This window comes from Microtus pennsylvanicus, chromosome 7 (assembly GCF_037038515.1).
Source record: "Microtus pennsylvanicus isolate mMicPen1 chromosome 7, mMicPen1.hap1, whole genome shotgun sequence".
NCBI classification, from domain to species: Eukaryota; Metazoa; Chordata; class Mammalia; order Rodentia; family Cricetidae; genus Microtus; species Microtus pennsylvanicus.
Genome location: NC_134585.1, coordinates 89,020,475 through 89,045,412, shown reverse-complemented (window position 1 = coordinate 89,045,412; position 24,938 = coordinate 89,020,475). Strand labels below are relative to the sequence as shown.

Below are 24,938 nucleotides of genomic sequence, written 5' to 3'. Positions count from 1 at the left end.
ATATAACGACAGATGTTACACTACTATAACAGATATAACGACAGATGTTACACTACTATAACAGATATAAAGACAGATGTTACACTACTATAACAGATATAAAGACAGATGTTACACTACTATAACAGATATAAAGACAGATGTTACACTACTATAACAGATATAACAACAGGTGTTATACTACTATAACAGATATAACAACAGATGTTACACTACTATAACAGATATAAAGACAGATGTTACACTACTATAACAGATATAACAACAGGTGTTACACTACCATAACAGATATAACAACAGGTGTTACACTACTATAACAGATATAACAACAGGTGTTATACTACTATAACAGATATAACAACAGGTGTTATACTACTATAACAGATATAAAGACAGCTGTTACACTACTATAACAGATATAACGACAGGTGTTATACTACTATAACAGATATAACGACAGATGTTACACGACCATAACAGATATAACAACAGGTGTTATACTACTGTAACAGATATAACGACAGATGTTACACTACTATAACAGATATAAAGACAGGTGTTATACTACTATAACAGATATAACGACAGATGTTACACTACTATAACAGATATAAAGACAGATGTTACACTACCATAACAGATATAACGACAGATGTTACACTACCATAACAGATATAACAACAGGTGTTACACTACCATAACAGATATAACAACAGGTGTTACACTACCATAACAGATATAACAACAGGTGTTACACTACCATAACAGATATAACAACAGGTGTTACACTACCATAACAGATATAACAACAGGTGTTACACTACTGTAACAGATATAACAACAGGTGTTATACTACTATAACAGATATAACAACAGGTGTTACACTACCATAACAGATATAACAACAGATGTTACACTACTGTAACAGATATAACAACAGGTGTTATACTACTATAACAGATATAACGACAGATGTTACACTACCATAACAGATATAACAACAGATGTTACACTACCATAACAGATATAACAACAGGTGTTACACTACCATAACAGATATAAAGACAGATGTTACACTACTATAACAGATATAAAGACAGATGTTACACTACTATAAAACATATATGAACAATAGACTGGCATGATAGAAAGCAGCTGTATTTAATGTTTGAATATGTTTAAATAATATGAATTAATAATTGATTCTAAATTCAAACTTTAGAGATACTAAAATGTTTTTGCATAGCTGGAAACATTGACCAACTCATTTCGGCAATTAATTATTCAGGATTATAATTTAGATCAGTCTCTTATTAACTTTTCCTAATATTAAAATATTCTAATATTCTAGATGCCATTTCTTGTCTAATGGAAACTCAGCCAAGTTACATGCCATCAACACACTGTAATGTGTGCCTTCTAAAGAGAAAGAAGAGAGGCTGCAGCTTTGTGTGCCTGGACTCATCCAAGGAGCCTTAGCTACGCAATTCTCCTCGAGGACACAGTGAAGGCTCTGCAGCAACTCCTGCACAATGGAGCTGTACTGACTGGGAGGGAGGAAACTGCTGTCAATAAGGCAATGGTGTCTGTGTGCACTTGATCTAAATGAATTCATATTTAAAACAAAATCAATGTACTGCCAAAAAAAACCCAAAGAAGTAAAATATTTGATGTCATATTCTTTTCTCGCATTTCAGACTCTTCCAGGAGTCAATGGGCTTTGAGGCATATCCATTGGTACAGAACTTGTCTCAGGTATTGCTTGGTGAGGCTGGCATTTAAACATGGCAAACACGGCCTTCCTAAACCTGTCATAAACAAAAGAAAAAATGTTAGTCTCTGGTAACATGAAACTTTTTTTCTTTTGTTTTCTTTTTATTTTCTATTTTATTTATTTTTTTTAAAAAAAAGAAAACAAACTATCTCTTTTCATTTTATATACCAATCCCAGTTCCCACTCCCTCCCCTCCTCCTATCCATGGGATGTACCCATCATGGTCTTGACCTCTTTGCTCATATTCTCACTCCTCCCACTCCTCAATTGGACTTTGGGAGCTCAGTCCAGTGCTCCGATGTGGGTCTCTGCCTCTGTTTCCATCAGTTGCTGGATGAAGGGTCTATGGTTATATTTGTCTAAAGAGTCATTACTGTTGATGGGCCTCTCTAAATAAGTCACTGCACCCAATGTCAACATCTCCAATTGAGAGCCTTTATAAATATACAGGACAGATGGATAGTTCAAGGCCAATTTTGTATCACTGATGACAAACATGGAGACATCTGATAAACTCAATACCTATGTATGTTTAAAATGACACATCAACTGCCAAGCGCAGTTACTTGTTTGAATTAAATTATTATTTTACACAAATCTGGTCCTCTGTGCAAAGGCCAGTTGGATCTGAGGGGGCTTGAGAATGGCTGGTCTTGCCCAGAGAACTTCCAGCGGATTCTGATCTCATAATATGTCCTTTGGTCCTCTGTGTGCTCTACCTCATCTTAAGGCTTGTGTGTTCTTTCTCTCACATCTTTGCATTAGCACACACACTTAGACACAGCTGTGGCATTCTGTGGTGTACCAGGATTCAGCACAACAAATTGGTTCATTAACCAACAGTAACAGAAAATGAAATAATCTAAACTTTACCCAGGAGTTCAGTGAGTCTGTGATTGGCCACTCCTGGTAAGTAGACAGCCAATTACCTACGGAAGCCAAGTGTCTTGTCTGGGCTTGCTGCCTGTCTACTCTTTTCTTTGGAAAACACTATTCCACATACCTGGTGGGGCAACCACTCAAACCCAGCTGACCAATGACCAGCCAGGAACTTCCCTGCCACATGGTCATTTGAGATAAAAGCTGTCTTTGTTTGCTGAGCTGGTAGAATTTGGGTCTGGGTTGCCCGAGAATATTTCTGCCACCGTGTGGGAAGAGTCTGTCACAAGAGTAGAGCTCTAAATATGTAAGGTCTTGGCTGTTTTCAATAGTTGTATAAGCCAAATAACCTTAATTAGGTGGTTGTGCTGGCTGGTTTGATGTCATCTTGACATAGGCTAGAGCCATTTGGGAAGAGAGAACCGTGACTGAGAAAATGCCTCCATCAGGCTGGCCTGTGGACAAGGCTATGGTGCATTTTCTTGATTGACTACTGATGTGGGAGGGCCCGGCTCATTGTGGGCGGTGCCATCCCTGAGCAGGTGGTTCTGTAAGAAAAAGGCTGAGCAAGCCTGTAAGCAGCACTACCGCACGGCCTCTGCACCAGCTCCCGCCTCCAGGTTTCTGGCCCGAGTTCCTTCCCTGACTTCCTTCAGTGATAGATTGTGATACAGAACTGTGAGCTGAAAGAAACTCTTTCCTCGGCAAGTTGCTTTTGACCATGGTGTTTTAGCACAGCATAAGAAACCCTAACTGTGACAGTTGGCATTGGTTTCTGTCATTTGCCTCTGAAAGTCCTAGACACTAGTCACACATGGCCTTTAATATTCTTTCTGTGCTATCATTTTGTTCAAAAACATATCAAACACTACTTACTTCTTGTTGGCAGCGACATAAATACAGGGGTTGTAGAATGTAGAGGATTTTGCAAACAGTGGAGCTATGATGGCCATTGAAGGAGGAATCTTTTTGGGGTCTCCAAAACAAGCCCATAAGCACACAATGGAATAAGGGGACCATGCCAACAGAAACATCAATATCATTATCACAGACATCTAAAAAAAAAAGAGATAATCACCAAGGCTAGCATCTAAAGTGTACAGTAGCATGAGCATTTAGGTTAAAGTTTTGTTGGTAATGTAAAAGAAGCTGGGGTTCTGCCTTCACCACTCTTTGTTTCGGCTCCTGAAGCCATCTATGACAACTGCAAAAGTGGCTGTGTTTGGTTTCAAGCAAATATGCAGGCAAAACCTCCCCAACCCACTTCTGGTTTTACTGACAGCTGCCCACCAATTTCAACCAAACAAACTTCCTAAACTCAATCTGGAAACACAGTCCTATCTTAAGTGAGTTCCATTGGGAGCCATTTGGCAGCCTATTTTACTTACTGTACAAATAATGTATAGAGGAGCCCTTTGCCCCTTGTTTGTATGATAAAGGAAAAGTCTCTGCTTACAGAGCATCCTGACCAGGGGAATCAAGGCTCTCAAGGGTACAGGAAGGATCAGCTCCAAGGGGAAGGCAATGTGAACCTTGTGTCTGGTATGTTTGTACATACCAAAAGAAGAGAGAAAGTTTTTTAATCTAACCAAATACCGCTACCACACCTCAGGTTTAGAAAGAAGGGGGTGGGCAGGACCAGGTTTGACTTAGGAATCCTCACAATCTACAGGATGAAGCCCAGGGATCATAGCACACAGAGACATCCAAGGAACAGACAGGCATAGTATTCAATAATATGGGACAAACACCAGCAGAAAGAGCTGAGTAGTAAAATTACGGATAAAGGAAAGGAGCCTGGGAGAAGCCCCAGGACTTTCCAGCTATACAAAGTTAAAGCTTTATTACCAACAACATTTCAAGGATTTTGGCTTCTTACCTTTGTTACATCTGCCTGGTCGGCCCAGTCTCGGTTGAGGTACGCAGTGCAGTTCCGGGCAGGATAAATTCTCATGGACTGAGTGACATGGTAATAACAGTAAAACATCACTGTCAAAGGCACAATGAAATTCACCACAACGACCATCATGGTGTAAGACACGAAAGATCTGGATATGAGAAGAAACGATCATGACAACTCACTGATGCCCTAAACCAGGGGAAGGGAAAGAGGAAATACTTGCTAGAATTAATGGTAACAGTCATTTTATTGTTAAATGTTTAGGAAGTGTGTTTGACTTAGATCTCATACTTCACTCCAAGCATTAAACTACGGCCTCTGAGCTATCTGTTCCTGCCAGTCGACTGTCTTTGTGATAAGGTTTACTAAAACACAGCCACGTACACTCACATACTGTCGAGGGCGCTTTCTCAGTGTGATGGCAAAGCTGAAGCATGGCCTGACGTGTGACTCTTTACAGAAACTACTTTAGAAAATCTTTGTTTTTGTTTTGCTTTTGAGTCATCATTCATTTTCCTTGGTGAACTAAATGATCCTCATTTCCACGGAAATGAGGGGTGTCATTAACCCATGGCAAATCCCTGCAGGGACCCCCACTCTAAGATGAGTAAAGAGTGGGAGGGTGTCGCCATTGCTGCCTGAGGACAGAGGAAGGAACAAAGGATCAAAGAAAGGGGGCAGAAGGAGCCTATAAGCAAGCATAATCCACTCTTTCGTCTGTCTCCATTTGTATCACACTACCAAAGAAGCCTTTGCTGCAGCCTATACAAGGACCCCCATGGGCAGGAGGAGGAGAACTGTCTACCTCAGGAGCATCTGACGATAAGATGTAAACACATCTCTTACGTATCATTTTTCCGCCAGTTTATGGTACAGGTGGCTCCAGTAGGATCTGGGGCATAACTAGCCCACCCCATGATGGGCATCGAAGCCCAAAACAAGCCATTGATCCAGGCACCCAGGATCATGCTGAGGTAAGCGTTGGTGGTCATTCTTCTTCCTGTTGAGAAGCACACTCAGCATTAGTGTTGTTCACAATGACAGGACTCACTTGGTTCCACTGCTGACTCAATGGAATGCATTCTCTACAGAACTCCTTAGAGTGCACGATGCTACCTATGAGGCTTCACGTTCTGACAAAATGGCAACCTAAAACCTGAATGATAAACATGGAGAGGATAGGGATGAACAATAGCTTTCCAGGACACATACGAAAGTCCCAAAGGGTGAAAGTACCCAAGAATGACCCTGGATGAAGCTGGAAAGGCAACCAGGGCCTTACAGGATGCCTAATGAAATCTAGATTGTGCTTTAAGGGTTGTAGGGAGCCATCAAGACTTGTGCACAGACGTTTCTAGAGAAGTAAGACAGTCTGATTACAAACCATAGTCTGTACTTTAAAATAAATAACAAGGTGTTACATAATGAATGACGCCACTGAGAAGGACAAGAAACATGCCATTACCTACATCAGGGCAGCAGATGGTCAGGTACCGGTCCACAGCTACAACTGTGAGCAAGCCAATGCTTACCATTCCAAAAAAGATATTCAATCCAGCATAAATCTGAAAAACAAACCGTTAACAGTCCATCATTCCAAAACCCTCCCATGAAACATTTCCATTTTTATTGTGTATATATGGTGTGTGTGTGTGTACGTGCATGTGCTGTGTATGTGAACATGTGCATGCCATGGCACAGGTTTGAAGGTCAGAGGACAGTTTCTGGGAGTTGGTTCTCTTCTAACACAGAGAATGAACTCGGGTTGTCAGGCTTACACAGCAAATGTTTACCCTCTGAGCCATCTTGTGAGCCCTAACTATTTGTAGTTTTGTCTCATTGTTAGACTACACCTAAAACATATTAAATGGTCATCTGGTGGACAGTGGAACAAAGGTTATGGGGTAAACAGTCACTTTTAGATTGAATTTGAGGCCTGCTCTACAGGAAGGAATTCACGCACTCTATAAATCTGGTCAAAAAGGAGGTGCCTATCACTGTTGTCTTCCCAAATGGGCGAGCTGTTAACTGCCTTCTAAACACCTGTCTGCCCTCAGCAGAAGCTTCTTTCTGCAGTAGTCAGTTCTCGCAAGGCTCTTAACTGGTCCACGTGCTAAGAATAAGTTGCTGGGAATAATTGAGTACTCAGCATTAAAAAAGACAGCTTTATCAATCCCTCCCCAACAAAAGGCTCAGGGCACATCACAAAGGAGGGGGCAGAAAGAATGTAGGAACATGTTTAGAAAGACCACTATGCAATGCTATCTTCCGGACATGACACGGCCGTTACACCCGTGAACTCACAACAGTTATGTTTACCTGCACAAGCCAACAAGTTCAGTTAAAACTCAATAGTCAATACTAATCTCATTCAGTGGATTACAGAGTGTGTGCGAGAGCGAGTGAGGGGGAAGGGAGGACATGAAGGGGGCAGAGAAAAAAGTATAAGCTATTAAAAAATAAATATATCCTCAATTACTGCTGACGCTATTTTCCACAAAAGCAAACCTCTTGTCCTGCAATCTCTTGTTTTAAATTACTGGATTTTTGTTGTTTTGTACGTGTGATGTGTACATACCTGTACATGTGTGTAGGTACACACACCCATGTGTAAACATTTGAAGGGCAGAGGTTGACATGTCTTTTCTATTGCTCACCACTTTTTAGTTTTGTTTTGTTTTATTTTTATTTTTTTGAGTTAGGGTCTCTCCCTGAACAGGGAGTTTGGCTAAACTGGCTTGCCTTGAAGCCTCTGGATCCAGTCACCTGCCTGCCTCTTCTTCCCTCGAGCTGAATTAAAGTTGTGTGCTGCCACCCTGGGCTTTTCCACAGGTGTTAGCATCCTAATCCAGGTCACCTTGCTCCTAAGCAAGCACTTTACCACCCACTGATCCACTTCCCTAGCCCCAGTTCTTAAGATTCTTAAAAAGACATTTAAATTTGAATCTGTTATTTCATCTTGTTTTATTCCAAAGTTCCCCAATACCTGACAGCCTGTATATCCAAATTTCCAGCTTCCATGCAGATCTGAAGCAGCAGACATGGGGTAGCCGATGCTACTGACCCCAATATCCGTGAGAGCCAGGTTAATAATCACTGCATTCGTAGGTGTCCGCAGTGCCTTGTACTTAATGAAGATGCCCAGAACTATTATGTTGCTGAGAATGCTTATTATACCTAGGATACACACAAAAGGACCATGCGTTTTGTTTAACTTTAATATTTAGAATAGAATAAAAATTAAATATTTGTTACTTCAAAAAAGATAGCAATTCAGCTTAGTCCTTCTGTTTGAAGAGGTTCCACTTCTCTTAAGACTGTAACATCTTCTGTGAATGAAAATGGAATTAGAACACAAAGAACCTGTTGACTGCAGAAGCCAGCACTAGAGGCTGGTTTAAACGTCATCACCCACTGACCATTTGTCCCTAAATTCCTCCTGTAGCTTTCCATTAACTCCAATGTACTGGGGTCTTTAGGATACAAGAATAACCAGCCACCCTGTCCTGCGGCAGACTAAATCCCTCTTCATTCTGCCTAGTTTCCTTCCTCAAGCCTCAAACAGCAGTCCATCTTAACAGCATCTCTGTCACTTTTCATATTTTTATGATTCATTATTATTAAGCACATTAAGCTTGTAGTAGTAAGCTTATGTGACTCAGTATTTCTTAAAGTTCAACATGAAAAATTAAAATTCTTCACTCAACGCATGTGCACGCATGCACACACACACACACACACACACACACACACACACACACTATACTAGAATGCATACTGCAATCCCTGACCATCCAGACAACAGGCCGAGACAGATTTCTGGTTCATTGGAATATCACAGGTGATAGCACCATAGCTATCCGATTCTCAACCCTGGAATCAAGAAACTCAGTGTTTTCAGTGTCCCACAGTTGGACAGGTCTAGACAGCTGTATAATTTGAGGACTAAAGTTACTAACCAGCATGCTAGTGTGGTCACTAACAATAAGAACCATCACTGAGCACACTGGGTGCAAATGTTAGCCGGCTCAACATTCTCTCCATGCTGAAAGGATGCATATGTTTTTCATGGGCCAGATGTAGGCCAGTCTCAGGTCCCAGTGGTAGAGGCTGCTGCAAAATCAGTTTCAATAGAGAAGTTGCAACCATTACAGGACTTGTTATGCAACATAAAGGAAGAGAATCGTGTTTCCCAGGAAAATAACTACTTAATGAGCAGTCCCCAGCTACTGTTCAAACCAGTGGGAATAATCCCAAACACCAACACACAGAAGGACCGGCTAAGAGAGAACTTCCATTCTACCTTGGTGCTTCCATCAAAACTTCCTGACTGGCTTCCTTTTACACCAATCTTCCGTATTCCTCTTCTCTCTTCTCCACATGGCTGCTATGCTTGCTGCATCAAATAATAAGCAACAGCTCTACAGAAGCTTCCAGGTCCCCAGTACTGAAGGATGAAAAGCCCGGTGTCCTAACCTGATCGTCTAGGCTCTTTGCCCTAATCTGCTGTTATCCTCTTTCCACGCTTATGAAATAAGCCCACTGTTCTGGAAGTTTTGCAAATACATCAAGCTACAAATCTTGACTTCATATTTTCCCATTTGAAATACCCTGCGCTATTCCTCTGAATGTTAAAGTGCTAGCCACCCTTTAAAGTTCAGGCAAGCACTCTTGGAACATATAGCTTCAGAGCAGCCTCCTATCTTCTCCATAGGTTCCGAGAGTGCTTGCTTATTCTTATTCTTGAGTGATGTCATTCAGCGTTTATGTTGCCCTACCTTATACACCTCAGGCTCCTAATGAACTCTATCTCGAGTATGTGCCATACAGCAAGATTTTGATGATTGGAATGCCACTAACTCCAGTGGGCCCGATTTCTATTATTCTTTAAAGCACAATAGTAGCAAATTTGACAAAATCCTTTGGATCTTTTTAGCAAACATACAAGAACTATTATGGGGGGCAAAAAAGAGAAAAACACATTATAACCTGGATTCAAAAAGGGTTAAATACAGCACATAAATTGCTGCCTAGCCAGCACATAGCCACAAGAAAGCAATTACATTTTGGAGAGTCTCTAATACAATGTTGGTACTAAACAAATAATTTGCCTATTTTCTCTCTTCTCTCTAGCTAACTTATACGCTGCATTATTTCGCAGATTGCAGAGACTTTCTGCTGAGTGGATAGCAGATCTGTCAGTCTAAATTCTGAGCAGCCCTACCCTCCCACCTTTTTAAATCATTCCCCTCCCCATTCCTTTAGCTCCCTCCCATCTCTTTTTGGTCTACCTGATAGTTTTTCTTCAACACCACCACACTAAAATATATATTTTCCACCTCTGTCCTAGACCCCTTTCTTTCCTAATTCAACTTTCTGTGTGGCTTCATTGTGTCTGAGATTAGTGTTGTAAAACAAGGCCATATGTAAAAGCTGAACTCAGACACCACCTCCCACCTCCCACTTGTTTTTCTCCAAATGTGTTTCTATCTCAGTGAACTACATCATCAATTGGTAGCATACCCCAGCCCAACCCCCACTAGAAGTTAAATTTGATGCCCCCTCTTCTTTCCCAGCCGCATAGCAAATCATCAATTCTACCTTCTAGCTCTTGAACGAGTCTAATTTTTTGTGCCTCCACTAAGTCCCCAATTGCTCCAACTTCAGATTACTGCAGTGGCCTAATGGTCTCTTAGCTACCATCACAACATATGTCTGAAATGCAAATCAGATACTGTCTCTATTCAACCCTTCGGGGACTCGCTGTAGCCTTGCAGGTTATGTGGTCCAGTACTGTCTGGTACTCAGTCATCTTTCTCAGCCAACCTCTCACCACAATTTTACAATTCATCCATGATGAATTATTTCAAATCCATCCATTTATCATACTCTCAATTCTCAGCTTTAAGCGATGAAGAGAGAGTACTCAAGCATACTAAATTAACAAGATGTCTATAGCAATGAAAATGGTAAAAGTATATAGGAGCTCAAATCCAAATGAAAGATTAAAATATAAATTAAATCTAGAAGGTTGTAGCGATGGCCCAGTGGCTGAGAGCACTTGTTGCTCTTCTAGACAGAAGACTTGAATTCTGTTCCCATCACCTGTGTGGAACAGCGCAGAATTCCCTGCAATTGTAGACCCAAGGACCTGACGCCTTCTTCTGGCCTCTGTAGACATACATGTGGCGATCATTCACAAAGACACACACAGACAGTTAAGTAAGAACCGATTAATAAAGACACACACAGACAGTTAAGTAAGAACCGATTAATAAAGCTAGGCCAGGCACAGTGACAACATACCTGTAATACTCAGAAGGCAAAAGTGGGAAGACCCTGATCTAGACCAGCATTAGCTACATAGATAGCTCTAGGCTAGAACACACACTACAGCAAGCTCCTGGTTCAAAAGAAATTAAATAAATCATATATTTATAAATAAACTCTACAGTAAAAAAAAATCTCCATAGGTCCATGGCCAAAATAACAAATGGAATGATCCTCAAGTGCACCCTTTCCCTCGGTTTTCATCATCTGGAGCTCAAGTGGATTTTTGTTAAAGGAGGAAGATGCGGGGATGGGAAGCACAAGAGACACTTGACACACAGCACAAAAGCAGAGGTGGGATGTGTTTCCTCCAGTTCCTCTGCAGAAGCATAAGCAAAGACTGCATGCTCTGATGCTTCCTAACAAAGCCGACCTACCTAGGGTTAACCAAAAGGCCTGCTCAAAGCCAGGTAGCCACTTAGAAGCTCCTCACCTGTGTGGATTTGGGAAACAAAACTAAAAAGCAACTACAAGATTTTCTTAGGAAATCCCTTAGCATACTGATCTGGTGAGCAGACTCTTCCCCTTTGAGAAAATCTCACTATGTAGCCCACTAGACTCTGAACTCAACAATTCTCCTGCTTCAGCCTCCAAAATACCAGATTAAATTTTGGATTTTCCCTGTCACCTACAATTAGTTAAACCAAAACTTATATATAGTGTCTCCATGTGATTCTGGAATTTCAGACCCACTATTTGCTCTTACCACATAGAAGTATTCAAATAAATTTGTAGCACTAAAATTAAATTATTTAGAGCCCAAGTCAACTATGAAGTAGACACAAAACAGCTATAAAGTAGACACACAGAGATGTATCTCTGTCTTTAGAAACATGACTGAAAATTTTCATAAGTCAATGCAAAAAGCAATGAGCCCAATAGAAGAGTTACTAAAACTCGCCACTGCCTACAGTTTGGGATGAAGTGATTGATTGTAAAAGCCACACCCACAGACTTTGTCATCTCCCTCATGCTCTTTTCTACAGACAAGCCTTTATCTTAATCTAATATTTGTACGGCAAGAACATATTTGCCCAACAACTATCTATGCCCCTTAGGAGTCTCGATGACATTTAATATACTCTTCCTATCTATCATGACAGATCCCTTTATTATCCTCATTTCACACATGAGAACATGGAAGAGTAAAAAGGCGCACTATCTTTCAAAGCTACCCCCTACAGCCCTGCTTCCCACGACTGCCTGCTAGAGGAGCTGAATTTGCATGCCTCATCTGCACCCTTTCTCTTTCAAACTCTTCCTCCAATACCTTTCAATATTAAGTCTACCAAGAAGAAAACTCTGCAAACTCTGCATGAGAATGGTAAATGACACAAAGCATGCTTTTACCATGGTGCGCAGTATTTATGTTTACATTTAATGTAAGAACCAAATATATGGACAATTTCTCTTCTAAAAATTCATTTTATAGAGCTTTTCTTGCCCCTTTTGCTCTCATTGATTAAAAAATCTTCCATGTCAAGAAGCAGCATAACACTGCTGTCATTTATTCCTTCATTTGCATTTCCTCCGGCTGGTACAGTCCCCTTGTTTACCAGCTAGCCCACTCTGCATGCTTGTACCAAACACCTCTTCTTTCTCCCATCCAAGAAGCAGGTAACTAAGTGAACACCATACCTGCCACAATCAGGTAAGCTGCAATGATGCTGTGTTCCGTCTTTGAAAACACAGAGTCGCCTTCGTTCCTAAAGCCTGAAGTGTTTGAATCTAAAGTGTGGCTCAGCATTCTGGAGAGTCCAGACCACCTTCTGCTGAAGAGCCTTCGGGCGATCGCAATCAGCTTCAGCAGCCTGTCAGGAAAGTTCTTTCAGGACAAATCATTTCCACTTCTAGACCTCAAAGAAAGGCTTTTTCATTAGAGGCCCTCCATTAACACTTAATTGGGCCAAAGAGGAAAACATTTTAATTCCTAGAACAAGGGGAAATCTTCTTAAAGAGAAACCCCAACCACCACACATCTTAAGCAATTTAGGCTCCTGTCTTGTATTTATCAGCAGATTACCAAGCAAACCAGCCTGTTCAAAGAACAAAAACAAAAACACAGAACACATAAACCCAACTCAGAAAGGCAGTCAGGAGCAGCCTGAACTCAAGCCCTCCCCACATCTTCAGAAGGGCTGCATTTCTGTACTAGAAACTGAACTGCCCGAACTGGTTGAGATTCTTCACCTCAGTTCCCTTTGTATTTACTTTTCCTAAAAATTTGAATACTCTATTGACTCCCATACTTCCAAATCTCCCCATGAAAGGCACCAATACTACCTGGCATAATCCTAATGCTTTTTTTTTTTGCTTATGTATTTATTTAGTCACACAAAACTATACCCTAAGAACTTCTTTCCTTTCACACAAAAATGAGGGGATCTACCATGTGGAACCAGTATGTCAGTCTGTATGTAACACACAAACACACATGGTGCAGCTTGTTCCCCTGAAATACCAGTCCATAAATCCCTGCCTAAGCCTAACAGCCACATGTCCCACTGCATGGTTACGACCTGCTCTATGCCGCCTCAGTTACTTCTCCCACGATTTAGCATGCATGAGTTCACACTATTTAGTCAACCACTCAGCTTATCAAGTACAGGATAATCCTAATTGTCTATACTGTCACATAAAAACCTAGTATGAGCACGCATTGCTATGGTAAAGGGGTATAGGTATCTCAGTTACTTTTAGAGCTTCAAAGCAAGGCTCAAATGTCACCAAATTCCATGCAGCATGAAACAGAACCACTAGAGGGCTGCACTTGCTCATCACCACTTCATTGGAGGGCCTTTCTGTTGCAGGGTTCCGTCTAGGGAACAGGTTGGGTTGGCTGACCAGTATTTGAATTTTTAAAGTGATTAAATAGTAGTTATTTTTAATAACTGAATATAAACCTATCATGTAAATCTCCAAAAGTTCAGGAGGTAAGGTCGATTTGAATTCGATTTGAACTGAAATATTTCAACAAAAACCCACACAAAACAGCAAGGGTGAGATACAGAAATGAATGTTTAACCACTTAATTGTTCATGTAAGGTAAAAAGAGAAGTTTCACTGTGCGTGGCACTGCACTCTACAACCCCCCAGCACTGGGTATACAGAATTTGAGGTCAGTCTGGGATATGAGTTATGTCTCAAATAAACTAATTTTAAAAAGTGTGTATTCTCCAGACTTGTGTAGTCTCTACAATCCTGTCACCTTTGCCATGTTCACGACTCTTGCTGATGTTGCGTCCATCCTTGGGTGTTCATGCCCTTCACAAACTGATCAAGTGGACGAGAATGGTTCCTTTGGGTTCATGTTTGAATACTTTGTCCCTAGCAGTGAAACTACTGGGGAAGGATTAGGAGCCGTGTATCCTGGAGGCCAGCTTCCAGCTTTCAGAAGTCCATGCCTTCCCACTGGCAGATAAAGATGTGAGCGCTCACCTGCTCCTGCCACCAGGCCTTTGCTTTCGCCTATGTATTTATAGCACTGCGATCCCATTAACAAAAAGGCAGAACTTAGACACAAAAACACAATTTCACACTGCTAAAACAAGCAATTAAGAATAAGTAACTCATGCTAAAACAGACTTGAGAAGAAACCAACAAGGGAGTAACAGAACCTACAATTGCCAAAAAAAAAAAAAAAAAAAGCTGGGCGGTGGTGGCAGCACGCCTTTAATCCCAGCACTCGGGAGGCAGAGGGAGGTGGATCTCTCTGAGTTCGAGACCAGCCTGGTCTACAAGAGCTAGTTCCAGGACAGGCTCCAAAACCAGAGAAACCCTGTCTCAAAAAACCAAAAAAAAAAAAAAAAAGAACCTACAGCTGGCACACGGTTCCATACTGAGGCAGGCTTGCTTGCTGGCACTCAGTTCCATACTGAGACAGACTTGCTTGCTGGCACACAGTTCTATACTGAGGCAGGCTTGCTTGCTGGCACACAGTTCTATACTGAGGCAGGCTTGCTTGCTGGCACACAGTTCTATACTGAGGCAGGCTTGTTTGCTGGCACTCGGTTCCATACTGAGGCAGGCTTGTTTGCTGGCACTCGGTTCTATAGTGAGGCAGGCTTGTTTGCTGGCACTCGGTTCTATAGTGAGGCAGGCTTGTTTGCTGGCACTCGGTTCTATAGTGAGGCAGGCTTGTTTGCTGGCACTCGGTTCCATACTGAGGCACCCTCACTTGCTGTGGTGCTTAATTTCTGACAACACACTAGCAACGGCAATTTCATGTATAGCATCCCTAACCCAGGATTTGAAAAATGTAATAGGTAGTCAAATATTTTCAAAATAAAGGTAACTTTTCATTAAAAATTTTATTTTAGAAAACCTTTAGTGACCCATATTTAAATTTCTATTCCTAAATTTCTTGAACTATAGTTTTCACATGAACAGAGCTACTCAAATCTTAATAGACTCAAAATAAAAATTTTAAAATAATTCTTAACTGTGGTTACTGAAACAGCTTTAATCTGCGTATTATAAAACACAAAAGTGAAGAACAGCAAAGGCTGCTGTTCTGCTCCTATCCAAAAGGCGTTCTGAAGGAGGAGCTCACTTCTGAGTGATTTTAAAGTGCTGTTCCAACTGCCTGACTTGTGGGTGGGGGGTGAGAAGGGGGTGTTCAATTGAGCTTATCTGGTATCTTTTAGAATCAGAGTATTTTTAAACAAAACTCACCCACCCTACCTTTTCTATCTGTAATTCAATGGGTTTAAGCTTTGCTTGTTCTTCCAAATTTCAACAAATAGGTTTCGATCAATAAACAATAAGTTAAAGAAATAAAAAATTTTATTTAAAAAACTCAAAGTATGCTTCAGAGAAGTCCTGTTGTTCCTTAAGCACCCACCAGGCTTAAGTCCCAGGTACTGCACAAAGAGGGGTCTTCATGCTTTTTCTGGGCACAAACAACTGTTCTGCCCCACTTGTTTCTATCCAGTGCTGACAGACAATTCCGCTCCACTGACAGAGCAGCATCCTCAAGACTCCAGACAGACTTCAATCACAGCAGAAGATCACGCAGAAAAAACAGAAGACGTGAGGTCTGCCAACTGCCACATCTAATGTCCTCTTCCTGATCAAAGGAAAATCAAGAAGGCTTGTTACAGAGCTAATACCCAAATTCAACTTCAACAGGAGTTCCTACAATGTTTGATAAATTTACATTATCAAATACAACTACCATTCATATTACATATTTTTTTGTTTTTGAATGATTAACATAACAAAGTAATTTGGTGAGAAATTAATAAGTAATGGTAGAGAGTGGAGCCATAAATTAAGCTAAAGCCAAGAACATCCCAGTGTTTGCCATACTTGTTGGGAAGAGAAATAAACCTAAACGGAAAGAAACGAACAGACAGCATCGATCTACAAATCCAGTTCTTTAAAGGCATCTTCCTCATACTCACCTCGGAATCCACCACCTCCTCTTCCTCCTCTGAAGCCCCCACCTCCACCTCTTCCACCTCTAAAGCCACCTTAAAAAGGAAATACTTGTTAAATAATGATGCTTCTCATTTTCTGATAAGCTGTAAAAGTTGTGCCATTCCTATAATCATAAAGACTAAATACAGGTTCATCTATTGTGTTTTACAGTAACTTTTAAAAGATAAAGATGAAGAAATAGCAGTTTCCCAAGTGGAGCAGTAGGGTTAACTCAAGATCACCACCTTTCCTGTTTTCCACATCACATGTATTTTCTGCATGTGTATGTATGTGTATATATGTACATGTATGTGCATGTATGCGTGCTAGAGCATGCACATGAAGGTCATTGGAAAACTTGCTAGAAAAATTAAAAGAATATGCTTAGACATTAAGTAGACATAAGGGTAGCCCTTGGCATATAAAATCAAAATACTCATTGATAACTAAGAAACTACAATTTGGTTAGGAAATTTTTATACATAAAATATAAGATAGCGCTTCATGCATAACATATAAGCCTCCTAAAATAATAACGGACCTAGAAAACCCTACTTTTTCACATTGTAGAGCAAGACATGACTCCCACGCTCACAGTACTGTTGGAATATGTAAGCCTAGTCATCTAAGAGCACAGCACATTTAGTTGTGTCCAGCAGCCAATGCCTGACAGTGGTTAAAAACAACTGCTACCGGTTTGTGTATTTACTTCCCTTTATACTGTGACTCTTCAGTACATCCCTTTCGCAAGAAGCTAATCATAAAGCAGCCTGCCCCATTTCACCAGCATTAGCCTCCACCTCACAACCCTCCACTGCACTAAGAAGCCATGCTGAGCGATAACGCTCTACATGAGGATCTGTCTAAGTGTACATAGTGAAACTGGCCACATTGCATTTCTCAGAATGAATCTCTTATTAAGCAATGGGTGACAGTCTCTATTAAAATCTCTATTAAAACAAGAATAATCCAAGGGTCTGAAATCTTGCAAAGGTAAAATTAAATTTTTTCCTCTGTTGAAGCTGTGGAAACAATATGGGCAATATGTAAGAGAAATAAAGGTAAGGGAAGTCTGGTTACATGCTAAACTAAAGTGTACTGTATAAGTCAATCCTCATTAGAAACCCCCACAATAACTTACCACCTCTTCCACCACCTCGGCCACCACCTCCTCTTCCTCCTCCTCGACCTCCCCTGCCACCACCACCTCCACCTCTGGGAGGTCCTTTCTCGCCAGGAGGACGAGGTAGAAACCTCTGCAATGGCAGCAGCTTATACGGATCTATATAAAACTGAAAGTTGAACAGTAGCAGTTAGATAGCCCAGCCTACTTAGGTTCAAATCCCATACACAGCTCTGAGCAAGGACTTTCCCCACCCCTCTAATTACCTAGTTTTCTTATGTATAAAAATGTAGTGCCAATTATAAAGTTCCATGGAGATCATAAGATACATAAATCAGTGCTTTAGATTGTATACATACAAAAAAACTAGAGTCAATTCAATCTCATTTTTTAGTGATACATGTCTCCAAAAATCTACATATTTATTTAAGAGAGCTGACAAGAAAAAAATGATCAAAATTGACATGGGATTAAATTTAAGTTCATGAGATATGTCAGGATATTCAATGTGTCCAGTGCTCTGTGTGACTAACTGTTACTGAATTAACTCCATCACAGAAAGTACAATTAGGTCAAAATGCTATCTTTAGACTTTGTAACAACCTAGGCTGGCTAAGGAGAACCTGAACTCCAAAACACCAGTAGACTGGAAAACAAAATAGAAAACAAGGGATGGGGATTGGGAGGGCTTATATCACTATAGAAATCCTCAAGTAATCTTGCAGTAAGAAAGGCAGGGATCAGCATGGCTTCAAGGGTCTCTAAGGTAACTTTCTACTTTCAAGTCACACAGCCATGAGAAGCCCTCAGCACTGTTTCTCTCTAGGCTCTGCAGCTCCAAACACCCCTTTCAGAGCTATCTACAATCAGTACCACTTGCTATCAGCAAGTCACTGTCTCCACCTAATTTCCTGTTCTGACCTGGCTTCTGGAACCACCACTCCCCCAGCTCTTTGACACCCGACTACCACGCTGTTCCTAAACCCACTGAGTGCTACGTGCACCCCCCTGAAAACTATTCTACTTTAGGGACTGTGTGTACAACATGCATGTGCCCCTCCCCTTTCCTTGCAATTGTGTCAGCCTGCACTAAGACATTTAAATTTGGGACGGGGCCTGAGGCTCTCATGAGAACTCTACTGCTTCCACTCTTCATAGCCTATGTCTGTATATCAACAACTTCCCAGTTTTATTTATTATGCTCCGGCCCCGTGAAGTCCTCATCTTTTGACTATCTCATTGTGCCCCAAATTAAATTCACCATCCTACCTCAACCTATGTTCTCCAATGCTGCCCAAGTCAGTAAGTGGAATCATAACCCACAAAGATGTCAAAATCAAACTTCTAAAAAATGGTTGGTTGAGTTATCACCAAGTCCCACTGATTTTTCCTGTATGTTCACATCCCCACAGCCTCTTCTCATTTTCGTGGACTCTACATAGCCCACAGCATCCCTGGCTTTGTACAGCCTACATGACTGGCCCTTTCTAAGAGTGCTGACCCCTTTCCAATGGGCTTTTCGGTTTCGCCAGTGTTCTTTTAAGCACAAACGTAAAAATCAAGCTCACCCTATTATTTAGAAACAATGCTAAAACTAAAACCTAATCTGTCTCATAGCTTATCAAGCTCCTTCCTATCTCACCAGCCTTTTAATTCAAGAACCTTCCCCACCCACGCTAAACGGTCTATACCCATCAGAGCTTTCTGCAGTTTGCCATCCTGATGCTCCAGTTTTCTCTATGCAGAACCCACCTTCTGCTGTTGCTAGCTCAGTGTGTAAGTACTGGCCTAACCACATCAAAATTCTCTAGCTTCTCTCTTGAAACTGCACGATGGATGCTACTTAAGGGCAACTGGGTCAAATTTATAAGAAGGGGACCTAGGGGGCTGGAGAGATGGCTCAGAGGTTAAGAGCACTGCCTGCTCTTCCAAAGGTCCTGAGTTCAATTCCCGGCAACCACATGGTGGCTCACAACCATCTGTAATGAGGTCTGGTGCCCTCTTCTGGCCTGCAGGGATACACACAGATAGAATATTGTATATATATATAATAAATAAATATTTAAAAAAAAAAAGAAGGGGACCTAAAAGGATGACATCTTAAGAGCTGTCCTCAGGTATCTGAGATGTAAAAATCTTTCCTGGTTAATTCTGAGCTTTCAGTTTCAAAAGTACCACCTCTAGGAAGGCTAGAATTAAATATGGCCCCACTACAGAGTTTCATGGCAACCATTTAATTTTTTTTAGACAGAATATACCATGTTAACGAAATACCTATGAAACCTTTTAGTATCCATCTCCATCTACCAAGTAACTTATATGCTTTTGAGACAGATGATTGCTAAGTATCTCAAGATGGCCTGGAATTCAATATGTAGCTTAAGCTAGACTCAAAGCAACTACCCTCCTGCCTCTCCGGCTCCAAGTGCTGGGACTACTGGCTTGCAACACCATGCCTGGCTAAATCATTACTTTTCAAAACTAGTAAGTTTAGAGGTGTAAAAGCCCATACCTGTAATCCCAGGACTCAGAGGTGAAGGCAGGAAGAGCACATCAGATCAGAAGCCAACCTAATCTCAACAAGTGAGGTCCCAGCCAACCAGGGCCACAGCAGACACTTTGCAGGAATGTAGACTCAGCCTGTGTTACTACACACCAGCTGCAGAGCCCCACTGCAGCACAGTGCAGGAGCCGTGACTGCCTCCCCTAAGACTATCCCTAAAGCATGCACCATTCTCCTCCGAATCTAAGAATTTTAATTATGAGTTTGACTCACCTTTTGGAGCTTTTTAAAGGACGATGCCTTCATGTTTTCTGATAGTTTGACTGAAAAATACTATTAATTATAATTAAGGAACAAGTAAGAAAGAAAGTTGTAAAAAGATAATAAACTTTTGAGTTTAAGCATTTTAAAAAGAATGCCTGGCTATAAGAAATCAAGAAACCTCCAAGAGGAAATGAAATTTTCTTTAAAAACCATAATTTAAAAAAAAAAAAAAAAATCAGTACCTCCCAATCCTATCATGATAGTCTAGTGGCGCCATCATCTGTAAAGCAGCAGCAGAGCAAATACAATCCTGCGGCTTGTATCCAAACGGCCTCCATTCCTAGAACTTTCCATAAAGTCAGTGGGTGAAGGCATTCTCTCCTACAGCCCTCCTTATGGTCTACCTGTAGCATTGCTATCTACTAAACGAAGCAGTGAGTTTGCTTTAGCTGATACTTACCTGGCTGGGGAGGGGAGGGACAATAATTCCTGGATGAGATCACTGGCTCAGCCCATTAGAAAGGATACAAAATCTCTAAGTTGTCCAAATATCTCATCCACTTTCCCAATCTGTTCTTTGTTTTCTAAAAACACAGGAGCGTTGAAGTACGGCACCTTGTTCTCCTCTGTGGTACATTTACAAACGATGTCATCTTCACAGGGATGCATGAACTCACCTAACACTGAAAAGAAAACAGACATGGGCCCATTTCAGACACAGACCAACTTGCTGACCATTTGGTCTTTTCCCACATCTCACCTCCAAGGCAAAGCTTGGTTATCAACACCGTGGTCCTAAGTTAGCACACCATTACTGAGGGCCCTCTTAGAGACTCCCCTTCTCTCTGTGCCCTTGTACATGAAGCTAGTCACATCTCACTGCAGCCACCCTAAGACATGGTTAATCAGAACAAATGAGATGCCTGGGACACGGAGATCACCCAACCCAAGACAGTCACCCTGCCATGGTTACAATGAAAACAGTGTAGTCCACTGACTATCCTTTCTTTTCCCCAGCCTATAAACATCTATCAGCCTGTTTTTGTTGATTGTCCCCTTCTTCCTTAGAACTCATTATTTTTACTACTTCTTCCAATGATTATCCTTTTCAGGAATTACAAAATAATTACCATTGTTTCTATAACCTAGAATTAAACACTGTATTTACAAAAATCACTCCCCATCCTTAACAACTAGAACCTTTCATTCCCGGTATTAGCCAAGTCCTACTTATTATGTTTCCTTTGAAACTTCTTTTCCATCCATCCGCCAAATGTACGGACTTCAGGTCAGCTATGAAGAGTTATGAACGTGGCCAATCACAAAATGGTACACTCACTTAAAACACGATTTTGCAGGGTTGTGCAAGGGAGTTTGTGTGTGAGTGTGTGTGTGTGCTAATCAGGCTGCATGTTTCTGGGGTGTGAACTTCGCCGACACTGCCATGCTGAAATGTCAAAAGGTTGGCCACATCTCCTACCCTCCCACTTTTTCTTCGTGTCACCTTATATTGAACATAAGGCTGCCAGTATCTCCTCTATGGCTTACTACAACACCCCTTGACTTTTAGCCACTCTGTCCAGCAAACCAATCACACATACAGATCCACCCCTCTCTTTCCTCTTATTTCCCAAGACTTCCATCCCACCTCCCGGATAATTATTCAAAATTACTTTAGGTAGGCATTTTCCTTGCTTTCTCCAAAGCAAATTTCCCTGGCTTTTTGGTAACGAACAGCGCGGACCAGGGAGGCTAAAAACCTGGCTTTGGATTTCAATTGTATCACTAGGGATCACAGCAAAGAAACTTAATCCCGAACTCTTTCCTCTCTTTTAGAACGGGCTATCCACTCAATAATGACTAATTCTCGTGTTTTCAGTCCAAACTCAAGTTCACCACCGCACTACTTCAGTTCTCATGATCGCTTCCTCACAGCTCCGATAGGATGCTAAGTCAGTGTGCCCTTTCGGAGACTACCATCAAACTTGCTAGTCACATAAACCCCACCAGACTCCACTCCCACTGCAGAGGAGATTAAGCTCTGAAGACGACTTACAGACGACATGTTCTGGAGGTCCTTGATCTTGGAATTTATTAAAGCCTCCACGACCGCCCCCTCGTCCAAACCCTCCTCGGCCGCCGCCTCTGAAATTGCCGCCGCCACCGCCCCCTCGGAAGTGGTTGTTGCTACCGCCGCCGCCACGGTTGAAGCCGCCGCCTCCGCCACCGCGATTAAAGCCTCCGCGACCTCCTCCTCCTCCTCGGAAAGACATGTTCTCTCCGGCCTGGGGAGAGAGAAGGCCAGCTCCCTCTGGTCACTGCGGGCTCTGAGCATTCATCTGGTCCCCGCAGCGTCACTCAGGACCCCAAAGAGAGGACAGCAGAAACGCAGCCCCGTCACCCGCCCCACAGCCAGTGAGGACCGCGGAGACAGGGGTGTGTCTTCGCCCCAGCCCCGGGGCCCAAGCCTCGCCACCACATCCCCGCCCGCTCCTTCCCACATTCGTCCCCGCAGCACTCACCGCGCCACGTGCGTCTCTAGCCCAGCCAGGCGCGAGCGCGGAGGACGACTTCCGGCGCGCTCAATCCTCCTCGGCCACCGTACCGGTACTACCTGACCAGAAACGCGAAGGCCTGGTCTGCTGGAAGAGCCTGCCACTAGCGGACGCAGCGATCCTAACGCCTTCTCTAAGACAGTGTCCAGCGCCGGAAGAGAAACAATCCAGTCTAACCTCACCTTCCCCAGATCCGCAAAGCCCGGGGAGCGGAAGTGACATAAAATAGCAGCGCCCTCCGTACGAGACGTTTCAGGAAGTGAGGTATCTCGTTGCCCTTGGAGACAGCGGGGCGTCTGAATCCTTACGGTGAATAACTAGTGAGGCGTTCTGTCCGTCGACAGGCTGGTTTGGCTGTAATTGGTTCCCGTCGCTTCACGGGCTGCGAGAAGATCCCGACCTGACTCAGCTCCGCCCTGGTCCGGTCGGGGGCACGTCAGATCCTGCCACCGCCAAATGAGATCTTTGAAGTTTTACCTTCCCGCCTCCCCCCCCCCCAAACCTATGTAACTCTGTGTGCTATATTATGTTTTGTCTTGTTATTATTAAAATAGGAAAAGGTGTATGATCTGATAGAAAGGTTTTAATTTTAATGTTTTAGCATTTAATGTTTTAATATTTAGTCCCAGATAGTTTATTCATTCATCAAATACGTTTTGAACACCAACAGGCTGTGTACCAATCTATAGATACACCTCACCTTTCTTCTCCTTGACCCTCTCGCCTCTGACCTCAGTTTCCCTGTACCACTAAAGCATAATAAATGAAGTGACCTCTAGTTATTAAATTTGATTGACTTGTTTTATCTCTGGATTGTCTGAAACATCTCGATATTTGACAATATCACCTTTTCTTTGAAAGAAGGCAAAGAGTGATCCCCATATCAGAGGGTTATTGTGAATAACTTTCAAAGTTCTTTGTAAGAGATACAAAAACATTAGGAATTGTACTATACCATTCACCCTAAACTATAAACTTCTTGAAGAAGTATATACCAGCCAAACGTATAAAAAGAATCTGGAAAATGTCTTAAATTCAGATGTTATAGCTGCATATATATATATATATATATATATATATATATATATATATATACACACACACACACACACACACACACACATATATATATATAGGTATATCATAGAAAAGTAGAGATATTTCTATTTTTCATTTTGACATTGTCATCTAACATTAAGTTCATGTTTGTGTCTCCATTTGATGTCCACTGTTGTGTCCAACTCAGTATGATAAAAGCATTGTACGTGTACAAGATCTTCAGGAACACCTGGGGCAGCTGACCATTTTTCACCTAAGAACTGACATTCAGAGTAGAGAAGAAACTTCCCTAGCTAGTGAGGGGAACAACTAAAACCTCAAATTCTCATGACGCTATCCTTTCCCTTCTCCCCTTTTTAAAAAAAAAATAATTTATTTTTATCTTATGTACATTGGTGTTTTGCCTGTATGTATGTCTGTGTGAGGCTGTCAGGTCGCCTAGAATAACCACTTTCTCTGCATAGCGTGCCTAATAGGTCTCTGTCTCTCACCCACCGGGAAGCTCCCTGCCTGGGACTGGCTGCCTTCGTGACCTGTGGTCCTTTGGCGTGGTCTCATGCCCTGCTGCCTGCTGCAGCCACTCTGGGAACAGCAAGAAAAACTAATCCAGTCTCTTGCAGTCCTTTTACTACAGAGGAGATTTTATCATTTCTAGGAATAGCTGTCTTCTTTAGTTCCTGGATCCCCTCTTTTTCTCTGCTTGCCTGCCCCCTATAGGAGGCAGCACTAGGTTCTCCACAGGAGTTTCTCCCCCCTCCCATTACTAAGCCCTTTCAGAGACCCCAAGAGGCCCTTATCCAGGCTTCACCTCTCCATCTCCCTAACTCATCCTTTTTCCTTCTATGTAACAGAAAAGGAGGGGTATGCCCTTGGGGTCCTAGAGAATCAGCTGGGACCTTCCTTTGCACCTGTAATGTACCAGTCTGTGGAGACCCACTGAGGGGTATATTAACCAGTTGGAAATTAAACATGGGCGAATTTCCAGTACTCACTGAAAAATTCCCTCCCGAAACTATTCTATATGTTTCTGCGTTTTATTATTTTCATTTGTGTCTTCATATTCTTTACTATATTTCTAAATTCCTACACCTCCACTCTGGTATTTTTGTCGAGGCTGGCCCTGACACCTA

General features: G+C 41.9%; 2 protein-coding genes across 4 annotated transcripts; both read right to left on the bottom strand.

Annotated features, from left to right (window-relative positions):
• Nucleotides 1-1,136: 1,136 nt before the first annotated feature.
• Nucleotides 1,137-15,866, bottom strand: Rrh (retinal pigment epithelium-derived rhodopsin homolog). 2 transcript variants are annotated; one of them, XM_075981347.1, is made up of 8 exons: nucleotides 15,727-15,866; nucleotides 12,522-12,694; nucleotides 7,540-7,730; nucleotides 6,019-6,118; nucleotides 5,400-5,553; nucleotides 4,533-4,701; nucleotides 3,530-3,708; nucleotides 1,137-1,808 (listed from the first exon to the last, which is right to left on the bottom strand). In XM_075981347.1, the coding sequence occupies exons 2-8, from the start codon at nucleotides 12,628-12,630 to the stop codon at nucleotides 1,694-1,696; spliced, it is 1,017 nt and encodes a 338-aa protein (XP_075837462.1). In that variant the 5' UTR covers nucleotides 12,631-12,694; nucleotides 15,727-15,866; the 3' UTR covers nucleotides 1,137-1,693. The 2 variants fall into 2 exon arrangements, with proteins under 2 accessions (XP_075837462.1, XP_075837464.1); XM_075981349.1 differs by having other exon boundaries at nucleotides 12,522-12,733; nucleotides 15,727-15,786.
• On the bottom strand, nucleotides 15,647-23,151 carry Gar1 (GAR1 ribonucleoprotein). 2 transcript variants are annotated; one of them, XM_075981351.1, is made up of 7 exons: nucleotides 22,932-23,151; nucleotides 22,251-22,479; nucleotides 20,723-20,877; nucleotides 20,204-20,263; nucleotides 17,446-17,596; nucleotides 16,289-16,357; nucleotides 15,647-15,951 (listed from the first exon to the last, which is right to left on the bottom strand). In XM_075981351.1, exons 2-7 carry the CDS (start codon nucleotides 22,465-22,467, stop codon nucleotides 15,938-15,940), a joined length of 666 nt encoding a protein of 221 aa, XP_075837466.1. In that variant the 5' UTR covers nucleotides 22,468-22,479; nucleotides 22,932-23,151; the 3' UTR covers nucleotides 15,647-15,937. The 2 variants fall into 2 exon arrangements, with proteins under 2 accessions (XP_075837466.1, XP_075837465.1); XM_075981350.1 differs by having other exon boundaries at nucleotides 22,717-23,149.
• Nucleotides 23,152-24,938: the final 1,787 nt, after the last annotated feature.

Bases quoted from the DNA above. Each gene is read 5' to 3' on its own strand.
- Rrh (XM_075981347.1), bottom strand. From the start codon at position 12,630: ATGCTGAGCCACACTTTAGATTCAAACACTTCAGGCTTTAGGAACGAA. The intron at 6,119-7,539 runs GTATTGGGGAAC...TTTGTTTTTCAG, and splicing joins TTGGATATACAGGCTGTCAG to ATTTATGCTGGATTGAATAT. The intron at 5,554-6,018 runs GTAATGGCATGT...GCTTCTCAACAG, and splicing joins CATCTGCTGCCCTGATGTAG to GAAGAAGAATGACCACCAAC.
- Gar1 (XM_075981351.1), bottom strand. From the start codon at position 22,467: ATGTCTTTCCGAGGAGGAGGAGGAGGTCGCGGAGGCTTTAATCGCGGT. The intron at 20,878-22,250 runs GTAAGTCGTCTT...TTTTCTTTTCAG, and splicing joins ACCTCCAGAACATGTCGTCT to TGTTAGGTGAGTTCATGCAT. The intron at 16,358-17,445 runs GTAAGTTATTGT...TTCCTTTTTAAG, and splicing joins CCGAGGTGGTGGAAGAGGTG to GTGGCTTTAGAGGTGGAAGA.